This window comes from Chenopodium album, chromosome 12 (genome assembly GCF_948465745.1).
Source record: "Chenopodium album chromosome 12, dcCheAlbu1.1, whole genome shotgun sequence".
Lineage (NCBI taxonomy): Eukaryota > Viridiplantae > Streptophyta > Magnoliopsida > Caryophyllales > Amaranthaceae > Chenopodium > Chenopodium album.
Window position 1 is genome coordinate 7,730,915 of NC_137845.1, and position 24,458 is coordinate 7,755,372.

The 24,458-nt window shown below is 35.1% G+C and overlaps 4 protein-coding genes across 4 annotated transcripts; 3 read left to right on the plus strand and 1 right to left on the minus strand.

Annotated features, from left to right (window-relative positions):
• Window positions 1–463: 463 nt before the first annotated feature.
• Window positions 464–12,516, plus strand: LOC145570222 (7-dehydrocholesterol reductase-like). The gene is made up of 15 exons (XM_081629250.1): window positions 464–740; window positions 2,433–2,655; window positions 2,769–2,824; window positions 3,599–3,701; window positions 3,800–3,865; window positions 4,480–4,593; window positions 4,866–4,992; window positions 5,383–5,483; window positions 5,601–5,726; window positions 5,886–5,950; window positions 6,107–6,188; window positions 6,286–6,368; window positions 6,541–6,574; window positions 10,703–10,859; window positions 12,064–12,516. The coding sequence occupies exons 1-15, from the start codon at window positions 649–651 to the stop codon at window positions 12,327–12,329; spliced, it is 1,695 nt and encodes a 564-aa protein (XP_081485376.1). The 5' UTR covers window positions 464–648; the 3' UTR covers window positions 12,330–12,516.
• Window positions 12,517–13,217: 701 nt separating this feature from the next.
• Window positions 13,218–14,435, plus strand: LOC145570218 (uncharacterized). The gene has a single exon (XM_081629247.1). The coding sequence runs from the start codon at window positions 13,311–13,313 to the stop codon at window positions 14,109–14,111; it is 801 nt and encodes a 266-aa protein (XP_081485373.1). The 5' UTR covers window positions 13,218–13,310; the 3' UTR covers window positions 14,112–14,435.
• Window positions 14,436–14,451: 16 nt separating this feature from the next.
• LOC145570214 (uncharacterized) lies at window positions 14,452–19,054 on the minus strand. Its single transcript, XM_081629244.1, has 5 exons — window positions 18,825–19,054; window positions 17,348–17,542; window positions 17,060–17,255; window positions 15,571–16,149; window positions 14,452–15,247 (listed from the first exon to the last, which is right to left on the minus strand). Exons 2-5 carry the CDS (start codon window positions 17,506–17,508, stop codon window positions 14,567–14,569), a joined length of 1,617 nt encoding a protein of 538 aa, XP_081485370.1. The 5' UTR covers window positions 17,509–17,542; window positions 18,825–19,054; the 3' UTR covers window positions 14,452–14,566.
• Window positions 19,055–19,852: 798 nt separating this feature from the next.
• LOC145570220 (uncharacterized) lies at window positions 19,853–23,953 on the plus strand. The gene is made up of 5 exons (XM_081629248.1): window positions 19,853–19,974; window positions 21,908–22,162; window positions 22,554–22,705; window positions 23,017–23,153; window positions 23,322–23,953. Exons 2-5 carry the CDS (start codon window positions 21,915–21,917, stop codon window positions 23,487–23,489), a joined length of 705 nt encoding a protein of 234 aa, XP_081485374.1. The 5' UTR covers window positions 19,853–19,974; window positions 21,908–21,914; the 3' UTR covers window positions 23,490–23,953.
• The last annotated feature ends 505 nt before the right edge of the window (window positions 23,954–24,458 follow it).

Consider the following 24,458-nt stretch of genomic DNA (forward strand, 5'->3'; position numbering starts at 1 on the left):
CAATTCCTAACATTACAATAGACATTAAATTATTTAAAAAAAGATATTTATTTTTATTTTTTTATATATAAATTTAACGGGTGGATGGATGGGTCGGATGGTGGGTTGGATGAATCATCATCCATATCCGACCCGATCCGTCACCCAACCCATCCATCATCCGTATAAGTTTGGATTTTCATCCATATACTTGAATCGGATGGATGATTATCCATTGGGTTTGGATAATATTGCCTGACATCATCTAAAATTAACAATTACCCCTAATATCATGCTTGGATTGAGGAAAATATTTTACTATGCGGTGTGCACATAGCCACATGGGCACATACACTGATACACGGATACACCCCACCACACTTGAGCACCCGACTACCCGAGTTTACTTAACATGGTACGGAAAATTCATTATTTCATTTTAAAGAAGCAAAAAACAGCCATCATTTTGGAAAAAAAAATTAAAATTTTAAATTTCAGGCGTATAAAAGTCCAATTGAATATTTAATTGGTTTCATTATCCCACTAATTACTAACTAATTGTGTTTCAAAAAAAATTACTAACTACTTGAGCTTTTAAAAATACCCATCAATTTTTTGTAGATTGTAAATTTAGAGAGAGGATTAGGAGAGAGAAAGAGAGAAGCAACAATGGCGGAATCCAAAACTGTGCATTCTCCCATTGTCACTTATGCATCAATGTTATCACTTCTCTCCTTTTGCCCACCTTTTGTTATTCTATTGTAAGCAAAATTTACCCTTTTCTTCTTTAAGTTTGTTTTGTTGTTTATGGTTTAATTTTTAGTGTTTTTAATTCTTGTTGTTTAGTGAGTTGATTTCTGGTTTAGATCTGTGATAACCCTCGTTTTGATCATTAATTGTATTAATTTTTTTATTGGGATGTGAAATAGATAGATTTTGAGTTATATTTCATGGGTTTAATTATTATTATTATTATTATTGTTATAATTATAATTTATATTTAAGATTGATGGATTTGTTAAGGGGATGTTAAATTTCTGGGTTTCATGGTTGATAATTATTTCAATTGTTTAATAAGGTGTAATTTATTAATGGCATTATAGTACAAACTCCGTACTTACTGGTTAGTTTACTGTTTGTCTATGGTAAAATAATTAATTGAGTTTTTTCTTGCCATGTTTTTTTAACCATGTTTATATAATTGGTGTGTCCTGTTTTTGGTGTTGATGCTGCTTTACTTTCTGGTGTTTCTTGACTCTATTGGAACAAGAAGCCATTGCTTCTGTCATTTAATATGGATTTAATATTCAGTAATTTTGTACTACGTATATCAAATGATCTACATGTGGTATGGTGGCCGTAAGGATGTTCCAATATTTTACACAGTTGATTAAAAACACATGAATCTTTCAACGTAACGATGTTTATGAGTTATGACATGTTATTAGGCCCAATTCACTCCACATGATGTTTTTTTTTAATCTATTTTAGTTTTATTGATTGGAATTGATTTTATTCATTTAAGCTGTTTTTATTGAGTAAAGATGGTTGTTGATCATTTTCCATTGTTTTTTCTCATATTTAAATTGATTTTTAATTGAGTAAAGAACGTTGCCTTGGGAGTTATCAATCGATGGAGACATCTACTATTTTCTTGTAAAAGTCTTAATGTATACTTCGTATATTGGATTTTACAGAGATAGCATTACATAAAAGCCCGTATGTGACAATTACCTTTTTTTTTGTCTTTTAACTCGGTCTTTTTAAACCTATTGATCCCATGTGATCATTTCTTTGGGGGCATTTACACAGTATGCTGGTTAGCTAGCAAAATATAAATGACTGTACTCAATGTAAAATATAGTAATGGAAGATAAGCTTCGCCAACACTGAAAAGCAGATTTGCAATCATCAGTATTAACTTTAGATTGATTTACATGTGAGAGTTTTGAATTCTGTGGTAACTCAAGCATCCTTGTTATAACTTATAAGGCATTTCTTCCTGATTGACTTGACATTACCTCATGAATTACTGGAATCTTAGAAATATTTGGACCTGACTAGTGAAGAATATGCTCCATAATTAATACAGAAACATGTATGGCTGATAGTTTTTGCATCTTGTTAAAGAATATCACATGTCAAAGAATCAGCTAGAAACTAGTCTGTAGATTCAAAAATCCGAGCTCTGCATTGATTGAGAATTTGAGATTGTTTTTTTTGGGTATCCAAGTAACCCAACTGAGTTTCCTAGTTTGATGTAAAAACAAGCAAAGTTCTCTTTCTGACACATCAAGTGTTATTCTTAGAATTTTTACACACTTTGTTTCAGTGATCTATAATCTATGCTGCAGATGTAATCTGAGCTTTGGAACTCACTTCCGCTTCTTTGTCTTGTAGCTGAGATGCTATGTTAATTTCTGTTGAAATTGAAATTTTTTTGTCCAATGCAGATGGTACACTATGGTACATGCTGATGGCTCTATCTCTCAAACTTGGCTATACTTGAGGGAGCATGGGTTACAAGGTTTTGTTAACATGTGGCCTAAACCCACATTCACTGCATGCAAAATCATCTTCTGTTATGGAGCATTTGAGGCTGCACTTCAGCTATTATTACCTGGAAAAAGGGTGGAAGGCCCTATATCTCCCACTGGTAATCGTCCTGTTTACAAGGTGTGTTATGGCTCTATTCTTGTTATTGAAATATAATCTTATGTGTACATTTATATTATGAAACTGGACGTTGTCTCACTGAAATAACGGCTTTCCTTTTGTGTCTATTGCAGGCTAATGGAATGCAAGCATATTTTGTTACTTTGATCACTTATCTTGGGCTCTGGTGGTGAGTAAATTTACTGTTCTCACTTTTTACAGCCTCTCAAATCATCAGTTTAAACTTTAAAATTAACCACTCTGTTCTTATAAATGTCCCAGTTTCTCTCCGAGGCAATAACTGGCTAAAATATTTACCGCTCTGTTATAAAATAGTAGAGGCATAAAGGTCAATTTTTAACTAATGTTGTAAGTTCAAATCTTATACCTTGAATCTTTGATGTCTAGTGTAAGGTATAAAAAGGCTGAGTTATTTAATATATAAGAGATGGCAAAAAAGCTGGTCATATATCACAGTATCATACAGTGAATTAGTGGTGCTCAAAAGTCAAAATTTGCTTGGTTCAATTTTGTTTGTGCTGTCTCTATGGTTTCAGTAGCTCTCTTTGTGGGCATATATGTGGAATATTATAAATTTGCTATGCAATCTATGATTCCCATATTACTTTTGTAAACAGTAGACTAATGAAGTTTGTACATTTTGTCTAGAGATCTTGCTTGTATGTCACTTTTCTGCTACTACATATTTGGTATATAGCTGGGAAGCTTACTTTTATGTTCATTTTGCTGAGAGTGAAAAGAGGGAGTTTAATAAATATCTTTTTTTTTCCTGATATTTCTTAAAAAAGTGGCATGTCATAACCACAATTTTTTTCTTGGAGGCATGTTAGTTCCTTGCTTCCTTAGTTCCTTGTTAACAGAACCTGTGTTGATAAGAATCAATATGTGGCGCTAACATGCATCACATTTTATCCAACTGTTCATTTTCTCGGTCTGCTTTCAGGTTTGGTATCTTCAATCCAGTGATTGTGTATGATCATTTGGGAGAGATATATTCAACGCTGATAGTTGGAAGCTTCATCTTTTGCATCTTCCTGTACATAAAAGTGTGTTATCTTACAGAATACAATTGACGTCTTCCATTTTTTTATTTATTTATTTATTATGCATGGTCTTTAATATCAGAGTGCTGGTTTACATGTAGGGGCACGTTGCACCATCGTCATCTGATTCTGGTTCTTGTGGAAACTTCATTATTGATTTCTATTGGGTGAGCTTAACTGAACCATAATAACATCTTTATTTGTTCTTTCATCTTTCCTTTTTTTTGTTTTAAATTCGTGCTTCAGTTCATGTGTTAGACTGGATACACATCATAAAACCCATGCTTGCATGGAGACTGGAGAATGTTGAAAGACTTGAAAGTTGAAACTAATAATGCTGAGAAATCTTTGCCCCCTTAGTAACTTTTAACTAGAGGTGATCAACTGGCCCAAAAATAGGGTGGGTTTGGGCAAGCCTAAAAGCACAATTTTAGCTCAAAACCCAAACCCGGCCCGAAAAAAGCCCGACAAGCCTGCTACTTTTTTGTGGGTTTGGGCACGAGAAATTATATTAAGGCCCGGCCCGATTTTTGATCACCTACACTTTTTAACCCAGGAATGTGTCTGACATGGACTAGAGACTTACCTTCCTGACAAATTCCATTTTTTTGGGCTGCTAGTATACATGACCTTAAACAACTAGCAACCTTACTATTTTGTCCTCCTGATAAATAGAAATACAGTGGCTTTGACATAAATTAGATCCCAGAGAACCGCATGTGTGTTGAACATGATGTTTGAATCATCCATTCACTGATATTGTGATTGTTGTGTTTTCTAGGGTATGGAGCTATATCCACGAATTGGTAAGAACTTCGACATAAAAGTTTTCACGAACTGTAGATTTGGGATGATGTCTTGGGCAGTTCTTGCCTTGACCTACTGTATAATGCAGGTAATACCTCTGAGAATGCTTTTAATCTGAATGTCAAATATGTGTGTAATATAGGCTTGAATTTTCAAACAAAAGCTATTTGGTTTATAATTGTCTTTGCCCATAGCCCATAAACAGCAACAAAGATTTTTTTACCTCACAAAGGTCATATATTATCTATCTCAAATTTAGGAAGCTAAACTCTAGTAACACTTGTACAAATGTACACTTCAATGTTTATGTTTCGTTGGTACTTAAAGCTTTTTTTCCCTTATTTGGGTGTTTATCGACAGTATGAGATGTATGGAAAGGTTGCTGATTCCATGCTGGTCAATACCATTTTAATGATAGTGTATGTCACAAAGTTTTTCTGGTGGGAAGCTGGGTATTGGAATACCATGGACATTGCCCATGACCGAGGTATGTAGTTTCTGATTCTCTTTATCGTTTCACAAGTATCTGGTTGACTGGTCAGTCTTATTATTAGGATGATATATTGTTGAGGTTGATCCTGGATGAAAAATGAGTCGATTCTCTTTATCCAGGCAATTTTCTTGACTGTTTTTATTTTTTATTTTTTTTTATTTTTAAATGGTAAGAGGAAACACAAATATAGGAAGACACTACTATCAAGCTTGAAGTGCCAGAATGATATCAAAGCGTACTTTGAATTCCATTAAAAAAAAGCGTACTTTGAATTCCGTTAAAAAAAAAGCGTACTTTGAATGTTGGAATTCTGCCCTTATTTTATTTTATTTTTAAATTTTTTTTTTTATTGTGTCTTATATTCTACAAATTTGATTCTGACAGCTGGTTTCTACATTTGCTGGGGATGCTTGGTGTGGGTCCCATCAGTGTATACTTCTCCGGGCATGTATTTGGTTAACCACCCTGTTCATCTTGGAATTCAGGTAACTGCATCTATGAGAAGTATTTTAGATTGAGTAGAGGCAGTGTATAGTTCACTCATCAATGTAGAAAACCGGATCACATATCTTTTCTGAAAGTCCTTTTTATCTCTGTTGCAGCTCTCACTTTACATTCTTGTGGCCGGCATTTTGTGCATATATATCAATTACGACTGTGACAGACAGAGACAGGAATTTCGCCGTACTAATGGAAAAGGCTTGGTTTGGGGGAAACCTCCATCAAAGGTTCATCCTGAATTGCTATAAATTTTCCTCATTTCACCTTTACTTTTGCATTTTATTACTTTTCTTTTTCCCTTTTGTACACAATCCTGTATCTCTGATATTGTCTTTTTCGTATTTCATGTAAAGACTATTATGCTAATGTAGATGAATCTTTTGCAGATACAAGCCTCGTACACTACAACATCAGGAGAATCCAAGACTAGCCTTCTCTTGACCTCAGGATGGTATGTTTCTTGGTCATTTGATTAGTCGTGTACATCAGAGCATAATATTGAGTTGTTCTGCACTCCTTGGATAGGACCATGAGGTGGTTGACTTTGACTGTGTATTCAGGGACAGTTTTATATAACTCGGTGATTTTTTACATCTTTTATTCACAGGTGGGGTTTAGCTCGACATTTTCATTATGTCCCAGAAATATTAGCTGCTTTTTTCTGGACAGTTCCAGCTCTTTTTAATCATGTAAGTACATGTTCTGGTAAACCTTTTTTCTTTTAACAGATCTGTGTTGATCTAGATTCCGTTGACTGAACTGTTTTATCGTGCTTCTTTTCTGCAGTTTCTTCCTTACTTCTATGTGATATTCCTCACTATCCTCCTTGTGGACCGAGCTAAAAGGGATGACGATCGATGTCGATCCAAGTAAGGCAAAGAATTACTGCATGCTTGTTTCTCTTGATAAATAAAGGGGTTGGACCCGTGATTGTCACAAAATCACTGCATGCTTGTTGAATTACTATCCTATTTCTCTATTTTAGCTCTTTCCTTTGCTTTTAAGCTCTGAAATTAATATGTTGTTTGTGACACTTTGCAGGTATGGCAAGTACTGGAAAACCTACTGTGACAAGGTTCCCTACAGGATTATACCGGGAATTTATTGAGATTATCTTTTATATGAGCATGTAATTTAAGTCATAGCTATGTAGCTTTGCTTTATCATCCATCGCTCATGTTGTTCTTTCTAATTTAAGTTGTTAACGCTGTTAATTATGTGTAAATATTCAATGTCTGTGTAGTATATCGGGCATCTTCCTTGTTTCTTTGGGGAATATAGGAGGTTTGATGTTTAAATGCTATAGTACTAAATGCATTACTGAATCTTACCTTTGCACCTAAAGAGGGCATGGGTTTTCTCCTCGAAACTTCTAGTTTTCATCCTTCAGGGGAGTGGTTTTCTTCAGTATTAATATCTGATGTCTAACAATTGCAGCAGGCACTGAATTATGATCATTTTTAACTAGATAGAGATTTCTATCAATTCAACCTTTTTATTATAACCTAAGGAGTAAGGAGGGAATATTGGAAGGGTGTCGAATCTGTCGATTTGAAGAACTCCCATTCCTCCTGGGAGTGAAGAATAGTGTGCAGTCCTCAAGCTTACCCACCTATGTTACCACTTACCAGCTATCAAATTTCTATATTTCCTGCTATAATACCAGCAGAAATCTTGTCACGATAGAGTCCAGTACTTCATCACTTAAATCACGTAGTGAGCAAATGTGAAATCTATTTTTGGACATGATAAAATAATGTACATGACACATCAAATTTAGGCGGAGGGAGTAGCAGACTGAAATATTTCATACCATAGAACAAACTAAAGCGAATTATGTAAAGTAACAAGCACAGTATGAATGCAGTGTCTTACTTGGATCAGCTTCGGTCATCATCCCTTTTAGCTTGATCTGCCAGGAGGATGGTGAATCATATGACTAGAAGTAAGGAACTATCGAGGAATAGCGCAATACTTTATGTATTTATATTTTGGCGAAAGTGAGGAGCAATTCCTCAAAACAATGAGATAAACAGGTTAGTAGTACTTATATAGCCAAAATGCAAAGCCAAATGTATAAAACATCTTATAAAAACTCGTAACCCATTTGATGAGTAGAATTAGAATTCTTTTATAAAAGTCATGTTATTCTCCTTTTTATCACTTAATTTAAGTATTGATATGTTAAGAATTTCAATCATAAACTATTACAGTTTTAGAAAATGTGACAACTTTTTCTAGACATCCTAAAATTAAAAGTTATTAATTAGTTGTAAAATATAAATATCGAAGGGGAGGGGTGTTTGGGGGTGGGGACCACCGGACCATTATTGAAAACTAGTGTTGGTTTCTCCTGATGCTGTAGTGTGGCTGTATGAGGCTATAATCTGCAACAGTATCTGACTACTTCAGCAATCTGCATGATAGTATTTGAACAACACTCGAAAAAAAAGAATACCAGTCTTAGATATTCAAGAATGTACCATTTGTTCTGTGAATCCTGTTTTTGTATGTCATGCAAGTATACACTGAAGGAACCCGCTACAAGTCTTGATCACGGGTAATGTCAGTGGTGTTACAATACCCAGCTTCCCACCAGAAGAATTTCATGATATTCACAAGCATCAAAATGGTAAACAATAGCATGGAATCACAACAACCTAGCCAATACACTGAATGCTGTTAAAAAAAAAACAGAAGAAATTTTCAGTACCAAGAAAACTCTCAATTTATAGTCTCATAGATGACAGTAAATGTATCTTGCTATTGAAATTATCTTTCCCAAATAGTTATACAATTGCTAGATTGGAAATTCCAAACCTGAAATCAAGTCAAGGACATGAGGGTGAGTTCAATACATCCGATTTTCACTTACACGAGCTTACCTTATATGAGCTTTTTTTCCCATGAACCGAACTTATTTATGCTGAACTTATAACAATACAACTACAAACAATCTTGAATAGCTGAAAAAATGTAAGATCAGTCAATCTACCTACCACCAAAGTCCATGCATGGTAAGAGATCAAAGTGATAAAATATGGTTGTAGACCATTTGTCTGCAATAGACTCAAGAAAAAAAGGCATCAATTTAGTGTCTTAAACATGAAGCTACATATAGTACTTACTGTATAAAACTACTAGGGAAGATTTCACATAAATCAAATGGACAAAGAACAAAAGAAGATCAACAAATATTAGGATTTTTTTCGGTTCAGAATTAGTTGTCACATTGTCTCAACCTCTCGTAATTAAATGTATGACACAATTTACAACAATATGCTTTACATTTAACTTTATTTTATTCTATTCACATCTTTCTCTTATCTGTTATTTAATTGAAGGCATATTGGAAAATATAATTTTGATTTTTGAAAACATGAAGAATGGGTTGAGGCCATTTTTTTAGTGAAGCCTTGTAAACCATGTCTTTTCATGTATAGCTAAGTTTGTGATATAAAAATAGAGCCATCAGCATGCTACATTGTATACCATCTGTATTATATTGAAAGAAAATCAAATCTACAACATCTATAAAACATTGGCATAACCTTCTATACAGTACACCCAAACCAAAAATAAATATCATGCAACCTTAAAATATAAATCATCAAGTACTCCATAATATACTATGTATGACCTTGCCTCTCAATATGAAACATGACTGTGGAAGATAATAGTATTTGCGTCATCAACTCTTCTACTCCGTAAAAGATAATGGTATTTGCGTTATCAGTATACTCGTAATAATTCACCATAATCCCATAATAGTGTATTGTGATCGGTGGACTTGATTTGTCTGTCCTAAAAAATACGAAGTACAAGTTATAAGCTCACATATTATTGATTGCTTCGTACTTACCTTACACTTATCGGCTTATGAGATTATTGCTAAGCACATATTAATACACATCGGGGCACTTAGAGCTAGGTGTGTAGTGCCCTCCCTTCTTGTTTCCCCCAAATTGAGGATCAAATAAGAATATCGAGGAAGAAAGATTTGGGGCATATTCAAACTTTTCCAGAAATTGTACTCACTCCTTCGCTTGGTAATTAATCGTTTTCTTATATTCTTTCATTGCTTAACACTTTCTAATTCAATTAATTTTTTAATTTTTCAATTTTATGTTGGCAAGCTCAATTAATTTTTCAGTTTTGTGTGTAATTGCTTTATTAATTTCATCCTTCAATTTCTTCATTTGATAATTCTGACTAATTAGACCGATTAGGGTTTTCAATTTATCATTGTTATTGCAGTTTGAGAAACTCCCAAATTTAGGTCTTTCCGCTAATTTGATTTTTTTTTTGTTGGGTATCAAAATATTGAAAAAAACTTATTATAGAATACATGTTCAATGTTTTTCACAAATTCGAGGTCACTGTTAATGGGTTTGAGCCCTAAAGTTGGATGTATATTATGATGTTTAGGTGGATTTAGTAAATTTTCAAATAAGGTAAAATGCAGATATAATTTTTAAGAAGTGCAACTGTAGTGGAAATCTCTTTTTCCATCAAGAATGAAACGAGGAGATGCCTTCAATGGTGTTATTGGAATCATGGAATTAGGGTTGTGCAGTTTTTATGTAATGGTCATGTACTCGTGTTCAAATGTACCTTATAAGTATATATAGTTGAGGTGTTGGATGATGGGGGTTCGAAGGGGTTTTGGATATTCGGTTCCTTTTCCTGGCTTGTGGTTTTTACAATAGCTAAAGGTCATTGCTTCATTTTCATAATTAGATAGGTGAAGTTGATTCCTGTTATGAATCTTGCCTGCATCATCCTCACAGATCTTGCCTCGTATGGCTGGTTCTTGGAAATCTTGGTTATAGTTGACTCTAACAAGTTTGTCAGAAAGAGTGCTTTTTCTGTTTTTTCATCTAATATGTTCTTAGAGTGTAAGGATAAGGAATTTGTTCTTTTGTGTCATTACTGTTGTATACAGTATGACTTCAGGAATCAGACTGTGATGTATGTGAACATGTGTGAAGATGAAAATAATGTCATCTATAAAGCGAAATGGAGTGGAAAATCGTTATTAATCTCATAAGTTTGCTGATGTGATGCAATGTTGTATACTTTTATCATAATCTTGTCCTTGACACAATCAACATGAATGCTTTCAAGCAAAAGCACAGCTTAATCTACTTTTGTAATGTGAATGTTGGAATTTGATAATTTGGCTGTCTTGCTTCCAGATAAGATGTCAGCATATGAAAATGTTATTGGTGGTAAGCTGAAACTAAAAGGAAAAGCTTTGGATGTGAAGACTGGCGGCATAAAGAAGAAGAAGAAACAAAAGAAACAGTATGATGAAGTTTCAGAAACAAAAGAAGATGAGAAGATAGAAACAAAAGAAGGTGAGAAAATAGACGGTTAGTTAGCATTGCATATTGAGCTTATTCTTTTTTCTCATTTGTTCGACACCTTAAAATATGCAAATCATGTCTTGTATGGTTAAAGTTAAAGTCTATTGTGTTTACAGTTTCTTCAGTCCAGAGCTGTATAATTTCCTTTTGTGCCATGATTTGATCTTGGTTTCTTGTGTTACATATAGTCTCTATTTTTACAGCTACATGGTCTTCATTGTTTGCAACATTTAGGTGCCTTTGTTTTACAAAATTTCCAGTTTCTATCATGCTGAAATAACAGCAGCCACATACATAGGGCTGATTCTCTAGTTGAACATATAAGAAGACGACTTATGTTTTTTTCCTGAATATTTCATTCATCCTAGGGTCCTTTTTGAATTTTTGCTTGTTAAGTGCTGCCTGACTGTATTCTTATCCAAGTCTGATATATTTCAGTGATACCACAATTTGCACTAATACCCTGAAGTGAGTGGGAGTTGCCTTTTCCAACAATTGTCCTATTTCTAGAGGCATAATATGATATCTTGGCCATTGTGTCGTATCATAGCCACATTGTGGCTTTGAGCTTACTGCCGTGGCAGCCCAAACCATTGGCATTGTCTGTGGAAGTGACTTTGAGTCATGAACATTATCATTACTGTGAACACATCCTATAGGGTGCTGTATGAAATCTAACTGTAGAGTAACTTAGTTTCAATTCAGGTGAACAGCGATTGCAACTGAAGTATGATAAGATTGGGATCATTTAACTTGTTTTCATGGCCTCTCTTTGGCAGTGGCTTTTGCACTGGGGTGCCATTTGCATTGTAGTACAGCTTGTTGTACCGTGCCTCGAGATTTATAGAGTATTCTGATTTCTCTAGTCATTTTTGATAATTGTTTGATTAGCTAGGAAAATCTAGTTGAGTGCGAGACAAATAAGCTTCCTCTTGTCGTTAAAGATACCAAGTTAGGCCTTCACAATTTTTGCATCACAAAATCACTTTCCTGAGGTTATTTCTTTTGTTACAACATTTGGCAAATTATAGGCATGTTCAGTCTCCTTTCCTTCCCTTTAAGGTTGACAGAGTAATGAAGTTATTCAATCTTCTGTGTAGTACTTATGGAGTTATGGGCTAGTGCTAGTTTTACTGATATAGGAATTAGAAAATCTATTGATTTTATCACCTCCTTATTTTGGATTCCGGTGTAGGTGAAAATGCAGAATCTGCTCTTACCAATGTAGAGGAGAACAACAACAATGAATCAGACAAGTCAACGGGGAAAGGGAAGGCCCCAAACTTTGCTGATCATCTGACGCCAGCTGAAAAACGATACATAGAGCAGAGAGAGCAGCTTGATGTCCAGAAGTATTCAAAAATGTCTAAGAATTCCCATCGTGACCGTCTAGATGACTTCAATCAGTATCTAGCCAACTTGAGTGAGCATTATGACATTCCAAAAGTTGGACCTGGCTAAGTTTGTTTATTTCACGCTTCAAAACAGTTCATTATCAGACTCCTTGTACATTGGGCAGTAAATCGTTTCTAGGTTTCTGGTTGCTAGGTATTGCATTTCTTTCAAGTATTTGTATTTACAATATTCCTGTAATCAGAGCTTGTAACCTTGTGCAATATCTTATCTTAATTTTACTTGCTTGAGACTATTATTACTGTCCAGCAGACCAGCACTCCTGCGACCACTCAATTCTGAATGACAAATTTCATTCAAGTTAACATTTGTTTTATGCAGATGGCTTTCAATAGATGTCCTACCACGAAAATCGAATATTTTATGCAGTACAAATTATTATTATGGGGTTTGCCTCATTTCTTTAATGGTAACCTTTTTTTTTTTTTTTTCGAATAACTTATGTGCAAAACGCATACGAAATGCTAAGAATACTGAGTATAAGTTTTCCCTCAGACAATTATTTTTTGAAAGTTATTGATAGTTTAATTAGAAACTTCTAGTTTTTTCCATCAAACAACTTATGGTCTGATATGAACTTGGGATAATGATCTGAATTCTTTAAAAGTTTGGTATTGTCTGATTTGATCTACTTTTTTGTTTGATTGTATTGTACTCTAATACCTGATATATAATAAAAACCATTATCAAATGAAGTTTTGACAAGAATCGTATTTTCCAAATATCTAATATTCATAATTTTATTAACATGAAGATTCATGTATTTTGAAATTATAATAAGGTCTGGTCTAGTCTTGTTATTTGTGTGCAGAGTAATAAGTTCATAAAATAAGACGAAATAAGTGATGTATTATTTATAATTCGTATTAGAAAAGTGACAAAAAATGCTTGAATAATTAGGCTTTTTCATCTTAAATGTAATAATTAATAAAGTTATTTGGAACCGTTGGAATTTAAAATTAGCCTTGTCTTGACATTGCCTTAAGATAAGGCATCCAACATCATCCACACCACCAACACAAACCTCTCATGGCTTCTTTCCTAGGCCATAACTCTTTGCATACATTCCTTAGACCTTCAAACATCCTATGCTCCCAAAAGCCGAAAAACCCGAGTTTCACAGTTACCTTTGCATCACTTCCAGCAAGAGACAGAATCATAGACTTTGGAAAATACAAGGGAAGAATGCTAGGAACCCTGCCATCAACCTACCTAAAATGGGTGTCCAACAATCTTAGAGCAAGGGACTTTGAGGAGTGGGCTAAGCTAGCTGATCAAGTCCTCGAAGACCCGGTGTACAAGGACCGTATTGAATGGGAGTATGCTGAGAGGCTACTCAATGGTGATGTGTTACACACTAATACTAAGTCTGAGGGTGTTGTTGCTGAGTTGCTCGAGATAAGTCAGAGGTTTGGTTGGGATAATGATGATAAGGTTGGGTGGAGTAAGGTTGATTATCAGCTTCTTGGGACCTCTAAAGGTAGGAGAATACCAAGGGCAAACCCGAGGAAGGATGAGGAGGTTATGAACTTGAAGAGAGCTGAAGATGAAGACCGCGAAAGATGGAGAGGTGATAGAAGTGAGGGTGGCAGTAGAGAGGTTGGTGTGAGGGAGAGGAGAGTTGAGAGAAGAGATAGGTTGAGAATGCAGAGAAGGGTGTCTAATGTGAAGAATAGCAGTAGGTTTAGCAATGTAGTTGGGGAAGAGGATGAGGGGAGTGAGTATAGGAAGAGCAATGAGAGTTCTGAACAGAATACAGGAGTTTACAATCCATTTCCTGGAAGAGAAACACTCCTTAAAAAAGCTCTCAATCGGCGAAGAATTGTATAGCTAATTCTACTTCAACCTATGGATGTTCGTATTATTAGTTTTGAGTAGAGGTGGCACATGGGTTGTTTGGTTTCAATTAATTCACATTGAGTCATTTGGGTCGGTTTGGTTTTATTCAGATATAACCGTATTTGAGTCTGTCAGTATTAGTCGCGAGAATTTGAGTCAGGTTCGGATTAGTTCGGTCAAGTCAAATTTAGATAGACATTATAGATAAGCTATAACTCTCCCAAGATTTTGTTTATCAGTGTATACATCATAATTTCAACACTCAAAACTAGCTGTTATTGATTACGAAATTTACAGACCAGTGGTCAAATAATACATGGATAATTATAGTGTTACAAATTGATTTTGTACAAAGAATACTTTTCTAGTTTTCTGTATGCATTACTTTCCTGCCAGAATTAAGTAACAACATGTGGTGTGTAACCGCTAGCAGGAGGGGCTTATGATTATCTCTGTTCTCCACAAGCGGAGCATCTCTCTAGATTGCTGTCATTGATCAGGGTACAGAGTTTACATGACCAGTTTCTGACATTAGGACCATCTTCCCGTCTTGGGCCTCTTGGCATTTGTAATATTTCAATTGCAGGAGCTGTAGGAGGTGTGTAACTGCTAGCAGGAGGGCCATATGAATACCTCTGTTCTCCACAAGCTGAACAATTTTCTAGATTGCTGTTGTTGATCAGGGTACAGAATTTACAGGACCAGTTACTGGTACTCGGATCATCTCTCTTGCTTCTTGGCGTTTGGAATGTTTCAAATGCAGGAGCTTCAGGAGGTGTGTAACCGCTAGGAGGATGGACATATGAATACCTTGGTTCTCCACATGCTGAACATTCTTCTAAATTGTTGTTGTTGATCAGGGTACAGAATTTACACGACCAGTTACTGGTACTCGGATCATCTCTCTTGCTTCTTGGCGTTTGGAATGTTTCAAATGCAGGAGCTTCAGGAGGTGTGTAACTGCTAGGAGGAGGGTCATATGACTTCCTTGGTTCTCCACATGCTGAACATTTTTCTAAGTTGCTTTTGTTCATCAGGGTACAGTATTTACATGACCAGTTACTGATACTTGGTTCATCTTTCTTGGTTCTTGGCGTTTGGCATGCTTCACATGCAAGGGCCAGTGGCTGCAAAATCAGTCATCAACCATATAAAAGTATGAGCTTTGTAAGGCTAGTGCTTATAAATAGTCGGAACATCAACAAAAATCATACGTACTATAGGCTTATAGCACAATTTCATTGCTAATCTTATAAACTAATATAGTGCAGTAATACAAATAGTGCATATGAAACAAGAACACCGACATCAAATTCCGATTTTGGTTTAGAGCCTGTGGGCCTCACTGGGTCACTTAAGAAAAACCCTCTTCAAGACTCTAACTTCACGAAGGTTATTACTTCATATCTAACAATAGATGACAAATTCTGATTAAAATTTAAAGTTTTACCTTATTGATCAAAGTACACTTAGAACATTGCCAACTTCCCCGACTTTCTATCTTCCCATGGGGTGGCTGAGATGGCAGACTCACACGTGGCTGAGCTTGCAGACTTGAAATGGGTCTTCGAGTTTTTACTGAGGAAGCTGCATTACTACTTGATTCCATTGAGGAGGATGCATAATAACTTGATCCCATTGCGGATGATGCATTATAACCTGATTCCGTTGAGGAGGATGCATTGTTACTTGATTCCACTGAGGAGAACGCATTATTACTTGGTTCCTGGCCATTGGTCCTCAAGGATTGGGTGGGACACCATAACTCATCACGAAGTCTTCTTTCTGCAGCCATGGCAGCAGCTTGATCTGGGGTGAGGTCAGCCCTCATACTATTATTACCACCAATGTTCCTAGGTCCCGATGGCAGCAAAATTCCATGTTGCGCTCTTCTTTCAGCAGCAGTCAATGCATTTTGACGGAAAAATGGCAAAGGTGGTGGCTGTGAGGATCCACCCATACGTCTTTCAGACAGATCAACTCCTCTCCCAGCGCCTTTAGTTCCACTCGCCATTGATTCCTCACACTCCTAGAGAGATATATTACAGAAACATTCAGTGTCAAGTCATTTTACGTGGTGGATTGATCATTTTATCAATAGTGAGAAGAAGAGTTCTCATCATTCAACAAATTAAAACCTGTGAATCATTTGGCGAGAGCCATTGCATATTCTTATCCAGCTATATGTAGCTGAATCTATTCTTAACAACTAATAACTTCAATATTTGAATATGCACTATGGAGTATGGAATGATGAAAGAATAGCTTTACATCCTTATCCTGGCAATAATAGATTTCAAAAACACCAAAACAGATTTAGGTGTGTACAAGATTTCTGATAGAATATAGGATTAATATTCTAGATATTCTGTTATCGTTAGATATATTTTGTATATATTATGTAATTATCACTTGAGATTTCCTAACGAGATTAGGTCTCATACTTGTAACCCTATATATTGAAATCAATGGAATACACTCCAATCGGAGGAGTTTCACATTATCTACAACATGGTATCAGAGCTTTAGGTTACGATCTAACTTCCGCAAACATTTTTTTTCCTTCTTTAGGATTAATATTCTAGATATTCTGTTATCGTTGGATATATTTTGTAATTATCTCTTGAGATTTCCTAACGAGATCAGGTCTCATACTTTTAACTTTATATATTGAAATCAATGGAATACACTCCAATCGGAGGAATTTCACATTATCTAACAATTTCTACATTTATTCTTACCCCATCCAAGGGAATTCCACACAAGATCAGTCAATGTAAATGTTATAACGGAACACTTTTCCGAGACAGAACAATGAAGAGGAGAACTAAGTTGATTGGCTTCAGCACATAGAATCAAGTAGAAAAGCTCTTCAAACAATTAAAAAAAAGCAAATAAAAAAAAAAAAAACAAGCCAATGAGTTAGTGAAGTCACTAACCTGTCTAAGTTCATCAAAGAGTTTGTAGAAGTCAGCGTTATGGGGACCGTGTTCGTTGTGGCACAGTTCATGCAGCATAGTATCAAGCACCTGTTCATCAGAGAAGAAATCCCACTTTCTTTCTGGCCTCCGCAACCGTAGCTTAATCTCTGCACCTCCTCCTATGTTCAATCCCATGTGGGATGGATTAGATGGGCTGTGCTTGGTACAGTAATAATTTCATCAGAAAGTTGTAAAGCAACTTAAAAGAAATTAACTAAGCTTAACTAGAAACTTGTGCCTTCATACCTGAATTCAGAAAGGACCTCAACTTTCCATTTATGCTTGCGCAGGATCGGCTGCACCTGTTTCACCACATTCTCCAGAATTTTCCGAGCCTCATTTTCACCAGTTATCTTCAGAGGCTTAACTTCCCAGACCTTGCAAAGATCACTGAGGTCTACCGGCATGGCTTTGGTTCATACAGAGCGATCAAGAATGCAGCTGGAATGTGAGTAACCAAATTTATCAGCATCCAATCATATGACAAGACTAAACCAGGAACCAAGTTCCCAAAACACATCCAATCACTTACAGGATTGAAAATTCCATCTCTCTTGAAATTTACTCAACTATCTTTAAATTGTAAACGATTGACATGGATTATAAATTAATAACTGCAACAGTAAAACTAATAAACCAATCTTAACTCAAGCAATTCAAATTAGGCGTTATGTAACCAGTAATTCAAACAGGTTGAGAGAGGAGCTTCCTTGACCTATAGTAACCACAAAAGTGCCACTAGGTCAATACACAATTGACACGAACCTTTTCTACATAACTATGTGGATATGTCCCAAGTTCTAGTCATGATATGAAGGTTAAGACAACAGATCAGCCAACTGTAGCAATTTCGATGTTGCAATTCCAAAAAATTCCTAAAATGTTATAACAAACTCATGCTGAAATACTAAGCCAGCAATCCCAAAATCTGTCTCGGATTGTATCCACAGCCTGTAGTACCATATGTTACACATTCTGTGTTCTAGGTAAAAATATCAATTCAATTTGTCTTTCATTGCTTCAACTCCAATATAATTCAAGTATCAAACTAGAAAATCTCAGGATTACAATGCATAAGACAGGATCATCATGAGCAACTCGTGGGAATGAAATCTAGCCGGTTCGTGTAGCCAAACCCGTCCTTTCGGGGTTAAAGCCTGATATCATTGTATTTGTCCTGAAACTATAAGGGCCTATGGGTATGTGCAACATAAATCACCCAGAAAAGTCCCACAATATCCACATTTTCCCTACTCGTCCTCGTTCATTATTCTAGCCATTCTCTCTAAAACGAGTAATTTCTTCCACACTTTAATTATTCAGTGGGAATAAGCTAATTCTCAATTAAATTATGTGAAATTTAAAACAGGTACAATTATCATCTACAAAACCTCCAATCAACCCCAAATCTCAAGTTAATCTTACTCAAGACAACATAACAGAAATTTAGCAATTAATGATCAAGACACAAATCATAAAATCTGCACAATACCCAAATCAATAATCTACAAAATGATGCAACACAATTCAAATTACAAGCTTCTGAAAATCAAAATCACAGGTCTTTGATACCAATTTGATTTTACTTTCTCTAAGAATGATCAAAAGACTCAAACTTTAACATGATGTTTCTAATAATGACATATTGAAGAGAAAATTGAGGGTATAATTGAGTAAAAAGCAACGAATTCACAGCTGAAAATTCACAAAGCTGAGCACATACCTGAAGCAAAAGCAGAGAGAGAAAGGCCTTTGATTGAAAACACTGGAATTTGAGTTTGGTTGTCTTCTTTTATCTTATAGCTTAACAAAGAAGAAAATTGATTGATATTTCTTTGTTTGGTTGCTTTGGACAATACCAATTGAAAAGAAGAATATGACCAATTTGGCAGATTGAATTACATAATTAATCCCTCTTTAACAAGTGTCATTGAGCTTATTGAGGTTTTGATTTAGTCATATAATACTTATATTAGTTTATTTTTGTCTTTTTTTTAATTGGGATTGAGAAGTTACTTTATATAAGGTCATCTTTATTAAAGAGTATGAATTTTGATTCCATGATTTCTAAATCATTAAGAAACCCCCCTTTAGCAAAAAGTCAAGTAAGTACAGTGCAATATTTTATAGTTGGATTTGGATCTTGTTGTTTATCAATTGATAATATGGAGGATATGTTGTTATGTGTATTGAAGTATAACTTTTTACTTCTTTAGTCATCAACTTCATCTTAATTTGAAACTTTCGGTATACTTTTAAGGTATGTGACACTGTTACACTTAGCAATAACATGAAGAGAAATATATGACTTCTATACATCCAAAATTCTTAGTTAGTATCATGAGAGTTTAACTTACTAATTCACATGGTCAAAATAAAATAATTTTAACCATATTATATAATGAAAGACACTAATAATCAGAGATGGAATACCTTGCAAAATCCAAGTGGGTTACAATTTCAAGAACAAATTTAGTATTTGCTTTATAATTGTTGAATCCATAGCCTTTACAAAGGTAATAGTTAGATCGATTTCTTTTATATCATTATATATAAACTCCTTTTAACCCTTTATTTTTGTTGAACAGAAAATATCATTGTCAATTTGTCATTGTATATGCGATAAAGACATCATTGTCATCCGTGACTCCCTAAACCCGAAAAAACCAAATTACTTTTCCAGCTAAAATTGTTTAGTAGCCTACAAATTGTCCTTGACGTGTAGTTGTATCTAATTCATCCACATCTTGTTACAGTAACAGTACTTGTATACTTCTATGCAGCAGCAGCTACCAAACTAGGAATATTATCTGCGGTGCCGCTCACCTCTCACCTCACACTTCTTCTCTACCTTTCATTCTTTCTCTAAACAGGTTAGAAATTCTCTAACTTTGTTTCTTAGGTTTGTTAAAGTTCCAATTTTTATTCATGTTTTACTTCAATTTGTAAGTAATTACTCTCTGAAGCTTATTTATTCTGTGTAATTTCTATGGTAATATCAAGAATCGCAAGAATTTGTTTGTTTGCATTATATTTCTGGTTAAGTCTGCTGTTTTCTGCTGTGAATTTGAGTGTAGGACCAATTGATTTACGCCAAACAAAGGACCTTAGTGAGAATTTCATAGAGAGTTTATATTCTATCTTTGATCAATTTGTGTACGAAATTACCTTGTAAAATTGTGGTAATTTATGATGTAAGCAAATACAAGAATTTTATGGTGTGATAATACAAATTTTATGCTACATATCAATAATCCATGGATTTTTGTTCAAACTCTGTACTATATTATTGTTTTAGATTAAATTGTTGGGTTAAGGAAAATTAAGCAGGTGGGGTGAAGGTTTTATCACTCTGATTATGACTTTCTGCTCCAAATTAGCTGTTTGATTAACGAACCAAGTTGTAAGCTGTTGATTAGTTCAATCTGGATTCTTAGCATCTAGGGTGTTATTGTGTTAGGTGTTGATGCAAAACTTGTGGATTAATAGAAGATGGAAAGATTCTTGATGGCTCGTTTGAGGCTGGAAGCATCCGAGATCGGATTGCCTATTGGCGAAAGGATTAGTGGGTATCTTAGACTTGTATTCTTATAAAGAATCTCTAAAAAAGAGTGGTGAAGCTGATACAGAATATTACCCTTCATACAATCACACAATAAATTGATATATCAAAAAAAAAAAAAGAAATGAACTCGTTAAGAAGAAAGACTGAGTGTTCTCAAGTGCATTTATGAAAATTAAGTATGACTTAACGGATGAATTTAATAAGTTGTGCACTAATTTCTTCTTTGTTTAAAAACTAATTGACATTCAAAGATATCTGAAATTGTTCATGAGATTATGACCAGCTATAGGGGTATAATCAGAAGTGTATAATAAATAAGTTAGAAAACTTGAGGATATATGCAGGAATAGTTAGAGAGAACGGGGAATCAAGAACCCTATATATGTTGAGGAAGGTATCAGGGTAGGAAGAGAAGGCATTGTGAAGAATTAAGAAGTTTATTTTAGCTTTGGGAGAGCCTCAAGTCTCTGAAATACTTGGCGTTTATCTTCAATTAAGGGCATGCTTGGATTGGGGGTAATACATTAAGGGGGTAATAAAAGTCAAACTAAGCAAAATGAATGTGAAAATAGGGAAGAAGGAGATAGTGATGGTGTGATTATAAGAAAATTATGTAGTGATGGTAATCATGGTATGGTGTGAGGTGAAGAAAAGGAATCAATACCCTCATTTTGGGGGTAATAGCTACACTAGGAGGAGGGTGGGTAACTATTACCCTCGTTATGAGAGTAATAACTCCACCATCTCTCTCTTTTCCTCATGGCACAATTACCTTATTTCATTTGTAAACACCATATCTTTCTACAACACCACCTCTAATTACTTTTGTTTTTTCAAGTTTGACTTTTATTACCCCTTAATGTATTACCCCCAATCCAAGCATGCCCTAAATGTAATACGACTAATACCAACTTTATCAATTAGAATCATCATTTTTAGCTCTTCATCAATTTCTTCAATAAGTCAATTCATAACAGATCATTAAAGGGAATTTTCCAATATGTTAGACCAAACCGCATTCCTCATTAATCTTCATCCCCCTAGCAATGAAAGCTGTATTTACATTAAATCTGCTTCCTGATTTTGGTAAAATTTAAAATGTTTTTAATTTGAGCAATGATCTTTATTTACTTCCTCATAATTCGTTTTCTTCACTGTCTACTCGTGTGTGTTTCTTTTTTCTTCATGACTTGGTCTACCTCTTTGGTCTCTTAATATATGAATTATCAACTCTACTGCAGGAACCTGATGACTTATGCCAGGGAAACTGCAAATTCACATGATAATCCACTTGGAAAGCTGCCTGATCATTTGCTTGTTGAGATATTTATTCGAGTTCCTGTCACTGACTGGGCTAAAATATCCTGTGTCAAGAAACAATGGGCGAAATTGTTTGGAGGAGAGTGTCTATGGCAAGCTGCTCTTGTAAAGACGTATCCTTTTGCTGGTCTGGCAAAAAGATGGCCAGGACCAATTCCTCGAGGATTAAGTAAAAGGTACCTCTTCAATATGATCAACTATGAAATTAGTTTCAGTTTTTTGGGGTGAAGACTATGTTATGCTTGGCAATATACAGCTTTTAACTATTGGATAACTAACCTTTAACTAAAGAACTTGTAAAGTACTCATAGTAAAGTACAGTATTTTATCAAACAACCTTAGTTGTTATGACATCCTTAGCTCAAACTGAGACCTTTGAAGTGAGAAATTGAGTTGCTCTTCAGTTATTTCTGGAATGAGGTGGACCTTTAATGAGCAATTTCTCCTTGACATTACTATGCCTATACCGCCTATCTCTCTGATGTCACAGCATATTTTGGTGTTAAGATTGTGATAATGCTATTAAGGACATACATTAGCCTTTAATGTTCCTGCTTATGTATGCAGGAGGTTCACAGCGTTGTATATCAGTAGACACATCTTTGCCCTAGGCGATGAGATGGATGAGATTGTTGGTCATACATACCTTTTTCTGAAAGAACAACTTGAGATTTCTTCCATGCCAGCCTCTTCTACAATACTTCATGGGACAATAATAGGTGAACATCAGAGATTTATCTATCATAATTCATTGTCAATCATTAAATTATATATTTCCATAAGGTCTGCAATTCCTGTTCTATGAATATTGGGAAACATAAACACCTGTTACTGGTGGAAAGCATAGTGATATAAGCTCTATACATCATTAAGCTTGTTCTGCATACAACTATAAGGGTTTGTTATGTTGATCCGTTGTTGTAATTAGGTCTTGGATCTTGTGCTAGGAAACCTCATGAAGTTAGACTATTTATATGTCCTATGCACGTTATTAATCTGTCAATTTCTGACCCACTCTTCTTGTTGGCAGATCAGTTCATATCATGCGGGAATCCAAGAGAAAGAGCTCATGAGCTTGCTTCTTTGATCTGGCTTGCTGTCATTGACAATTTAGAGGAAGATGAGAGGACGTTCCATGTACTTAAGCGTTTGGCTCTGGAGGGAAATGTAAGAAATCATCATGTGTACTTGATATGAAGTATATAACATGCACAAATTGACTTGTTAGGAATCATAGGATGCAATTTTGTCACTGTTCTCAAGTTAATGTTTTCCAATTGTAGCCTGCTAAGGTGTGAGCGACCTTTTGAATATTATTCTTTTTCTGTACCTCAGGTGTTTCTTCCATTTCCATATTCAAGATCAAACAAAGTGCTGTGGAGGATATTTGAGAAGCTTTTCACAGATTTTCGTGACTGCTTGAATCATGCCGATTACTATGATCTCTTGGGAAGTGCTAAGTCTAGATTTCAGCCAATACCATCTACTTGGTTAGGTTACTAACCTTTGTCTCACCTTAGCAACCAAAAAAAAAAACCTTATTTCACACTTTCACCTGATTAGAACTTATTAAGTGTACTTGGAAAAGCAAATACAATAGTATCTAAGTGATTACTCATCTTCCCTCAAAAAAAAAAAAAAAAGGGATTACTCATCTGATGTGGTATACTGTATGTCGATAGGCATACGTTTACCAAAAAAAGAAGAAAAAAGAAATGGTCAGTACATTCCCTCAGCCATGTAAATTGAGTATGGTAGTATATACCCAGTGTGTAGATGTAGCAATCACCAAAGCAACTCAATAATGGCGTAGATACTCAAACGCAACATGACTGATGTCTATAAATGTCGGCGTACAGTAAAAAAACGTGTAATGGAGTAATGGTGAGCCCATTGTAAGTGGTAAATACTGAACAGATTATGGAATTTGGTTCATTGTTAGATTTGTTACTTTGAGTGGGTTGACACATGAATGTTATTGTGTGTTTCTGATTTATTTGAGAACATCTTTAGATTGTACTATGCTGTAAGGCAATGACGAAACAGGAGGACTCACACTCACTGGATCACATGAGTGACATGACCCAATACAGTGTAGGGGTCGCCCGAAAACTGGTCCAATGGGTCCTATTGCCCCCACTGGCTAGTGGCTACTGCTCTTCATGAGTCCACTCTTGCAATTCTGGTTCTACTTGGTTTCAAGCTTGATAAATAAGCCTAGCACAACTAACATTGATGACACGAGATGCTCGTGAACATGATCAAATTATTTTAAGCGATTTACTCGTAATTCTAACATAGGTTTGAGTTTTAATTTAAGTTAAACTTGATAATTACATAGCTTGAGAAAGGTCAAGACTTTGCTAAATTGTCTATCTGTCATAGAAGTAAATACTGGGATTTATACACATACCCACTGATTTACGTTACTATCTCCGATTTTTTTTAGTTGTAATTTTTAGGTATTATTTG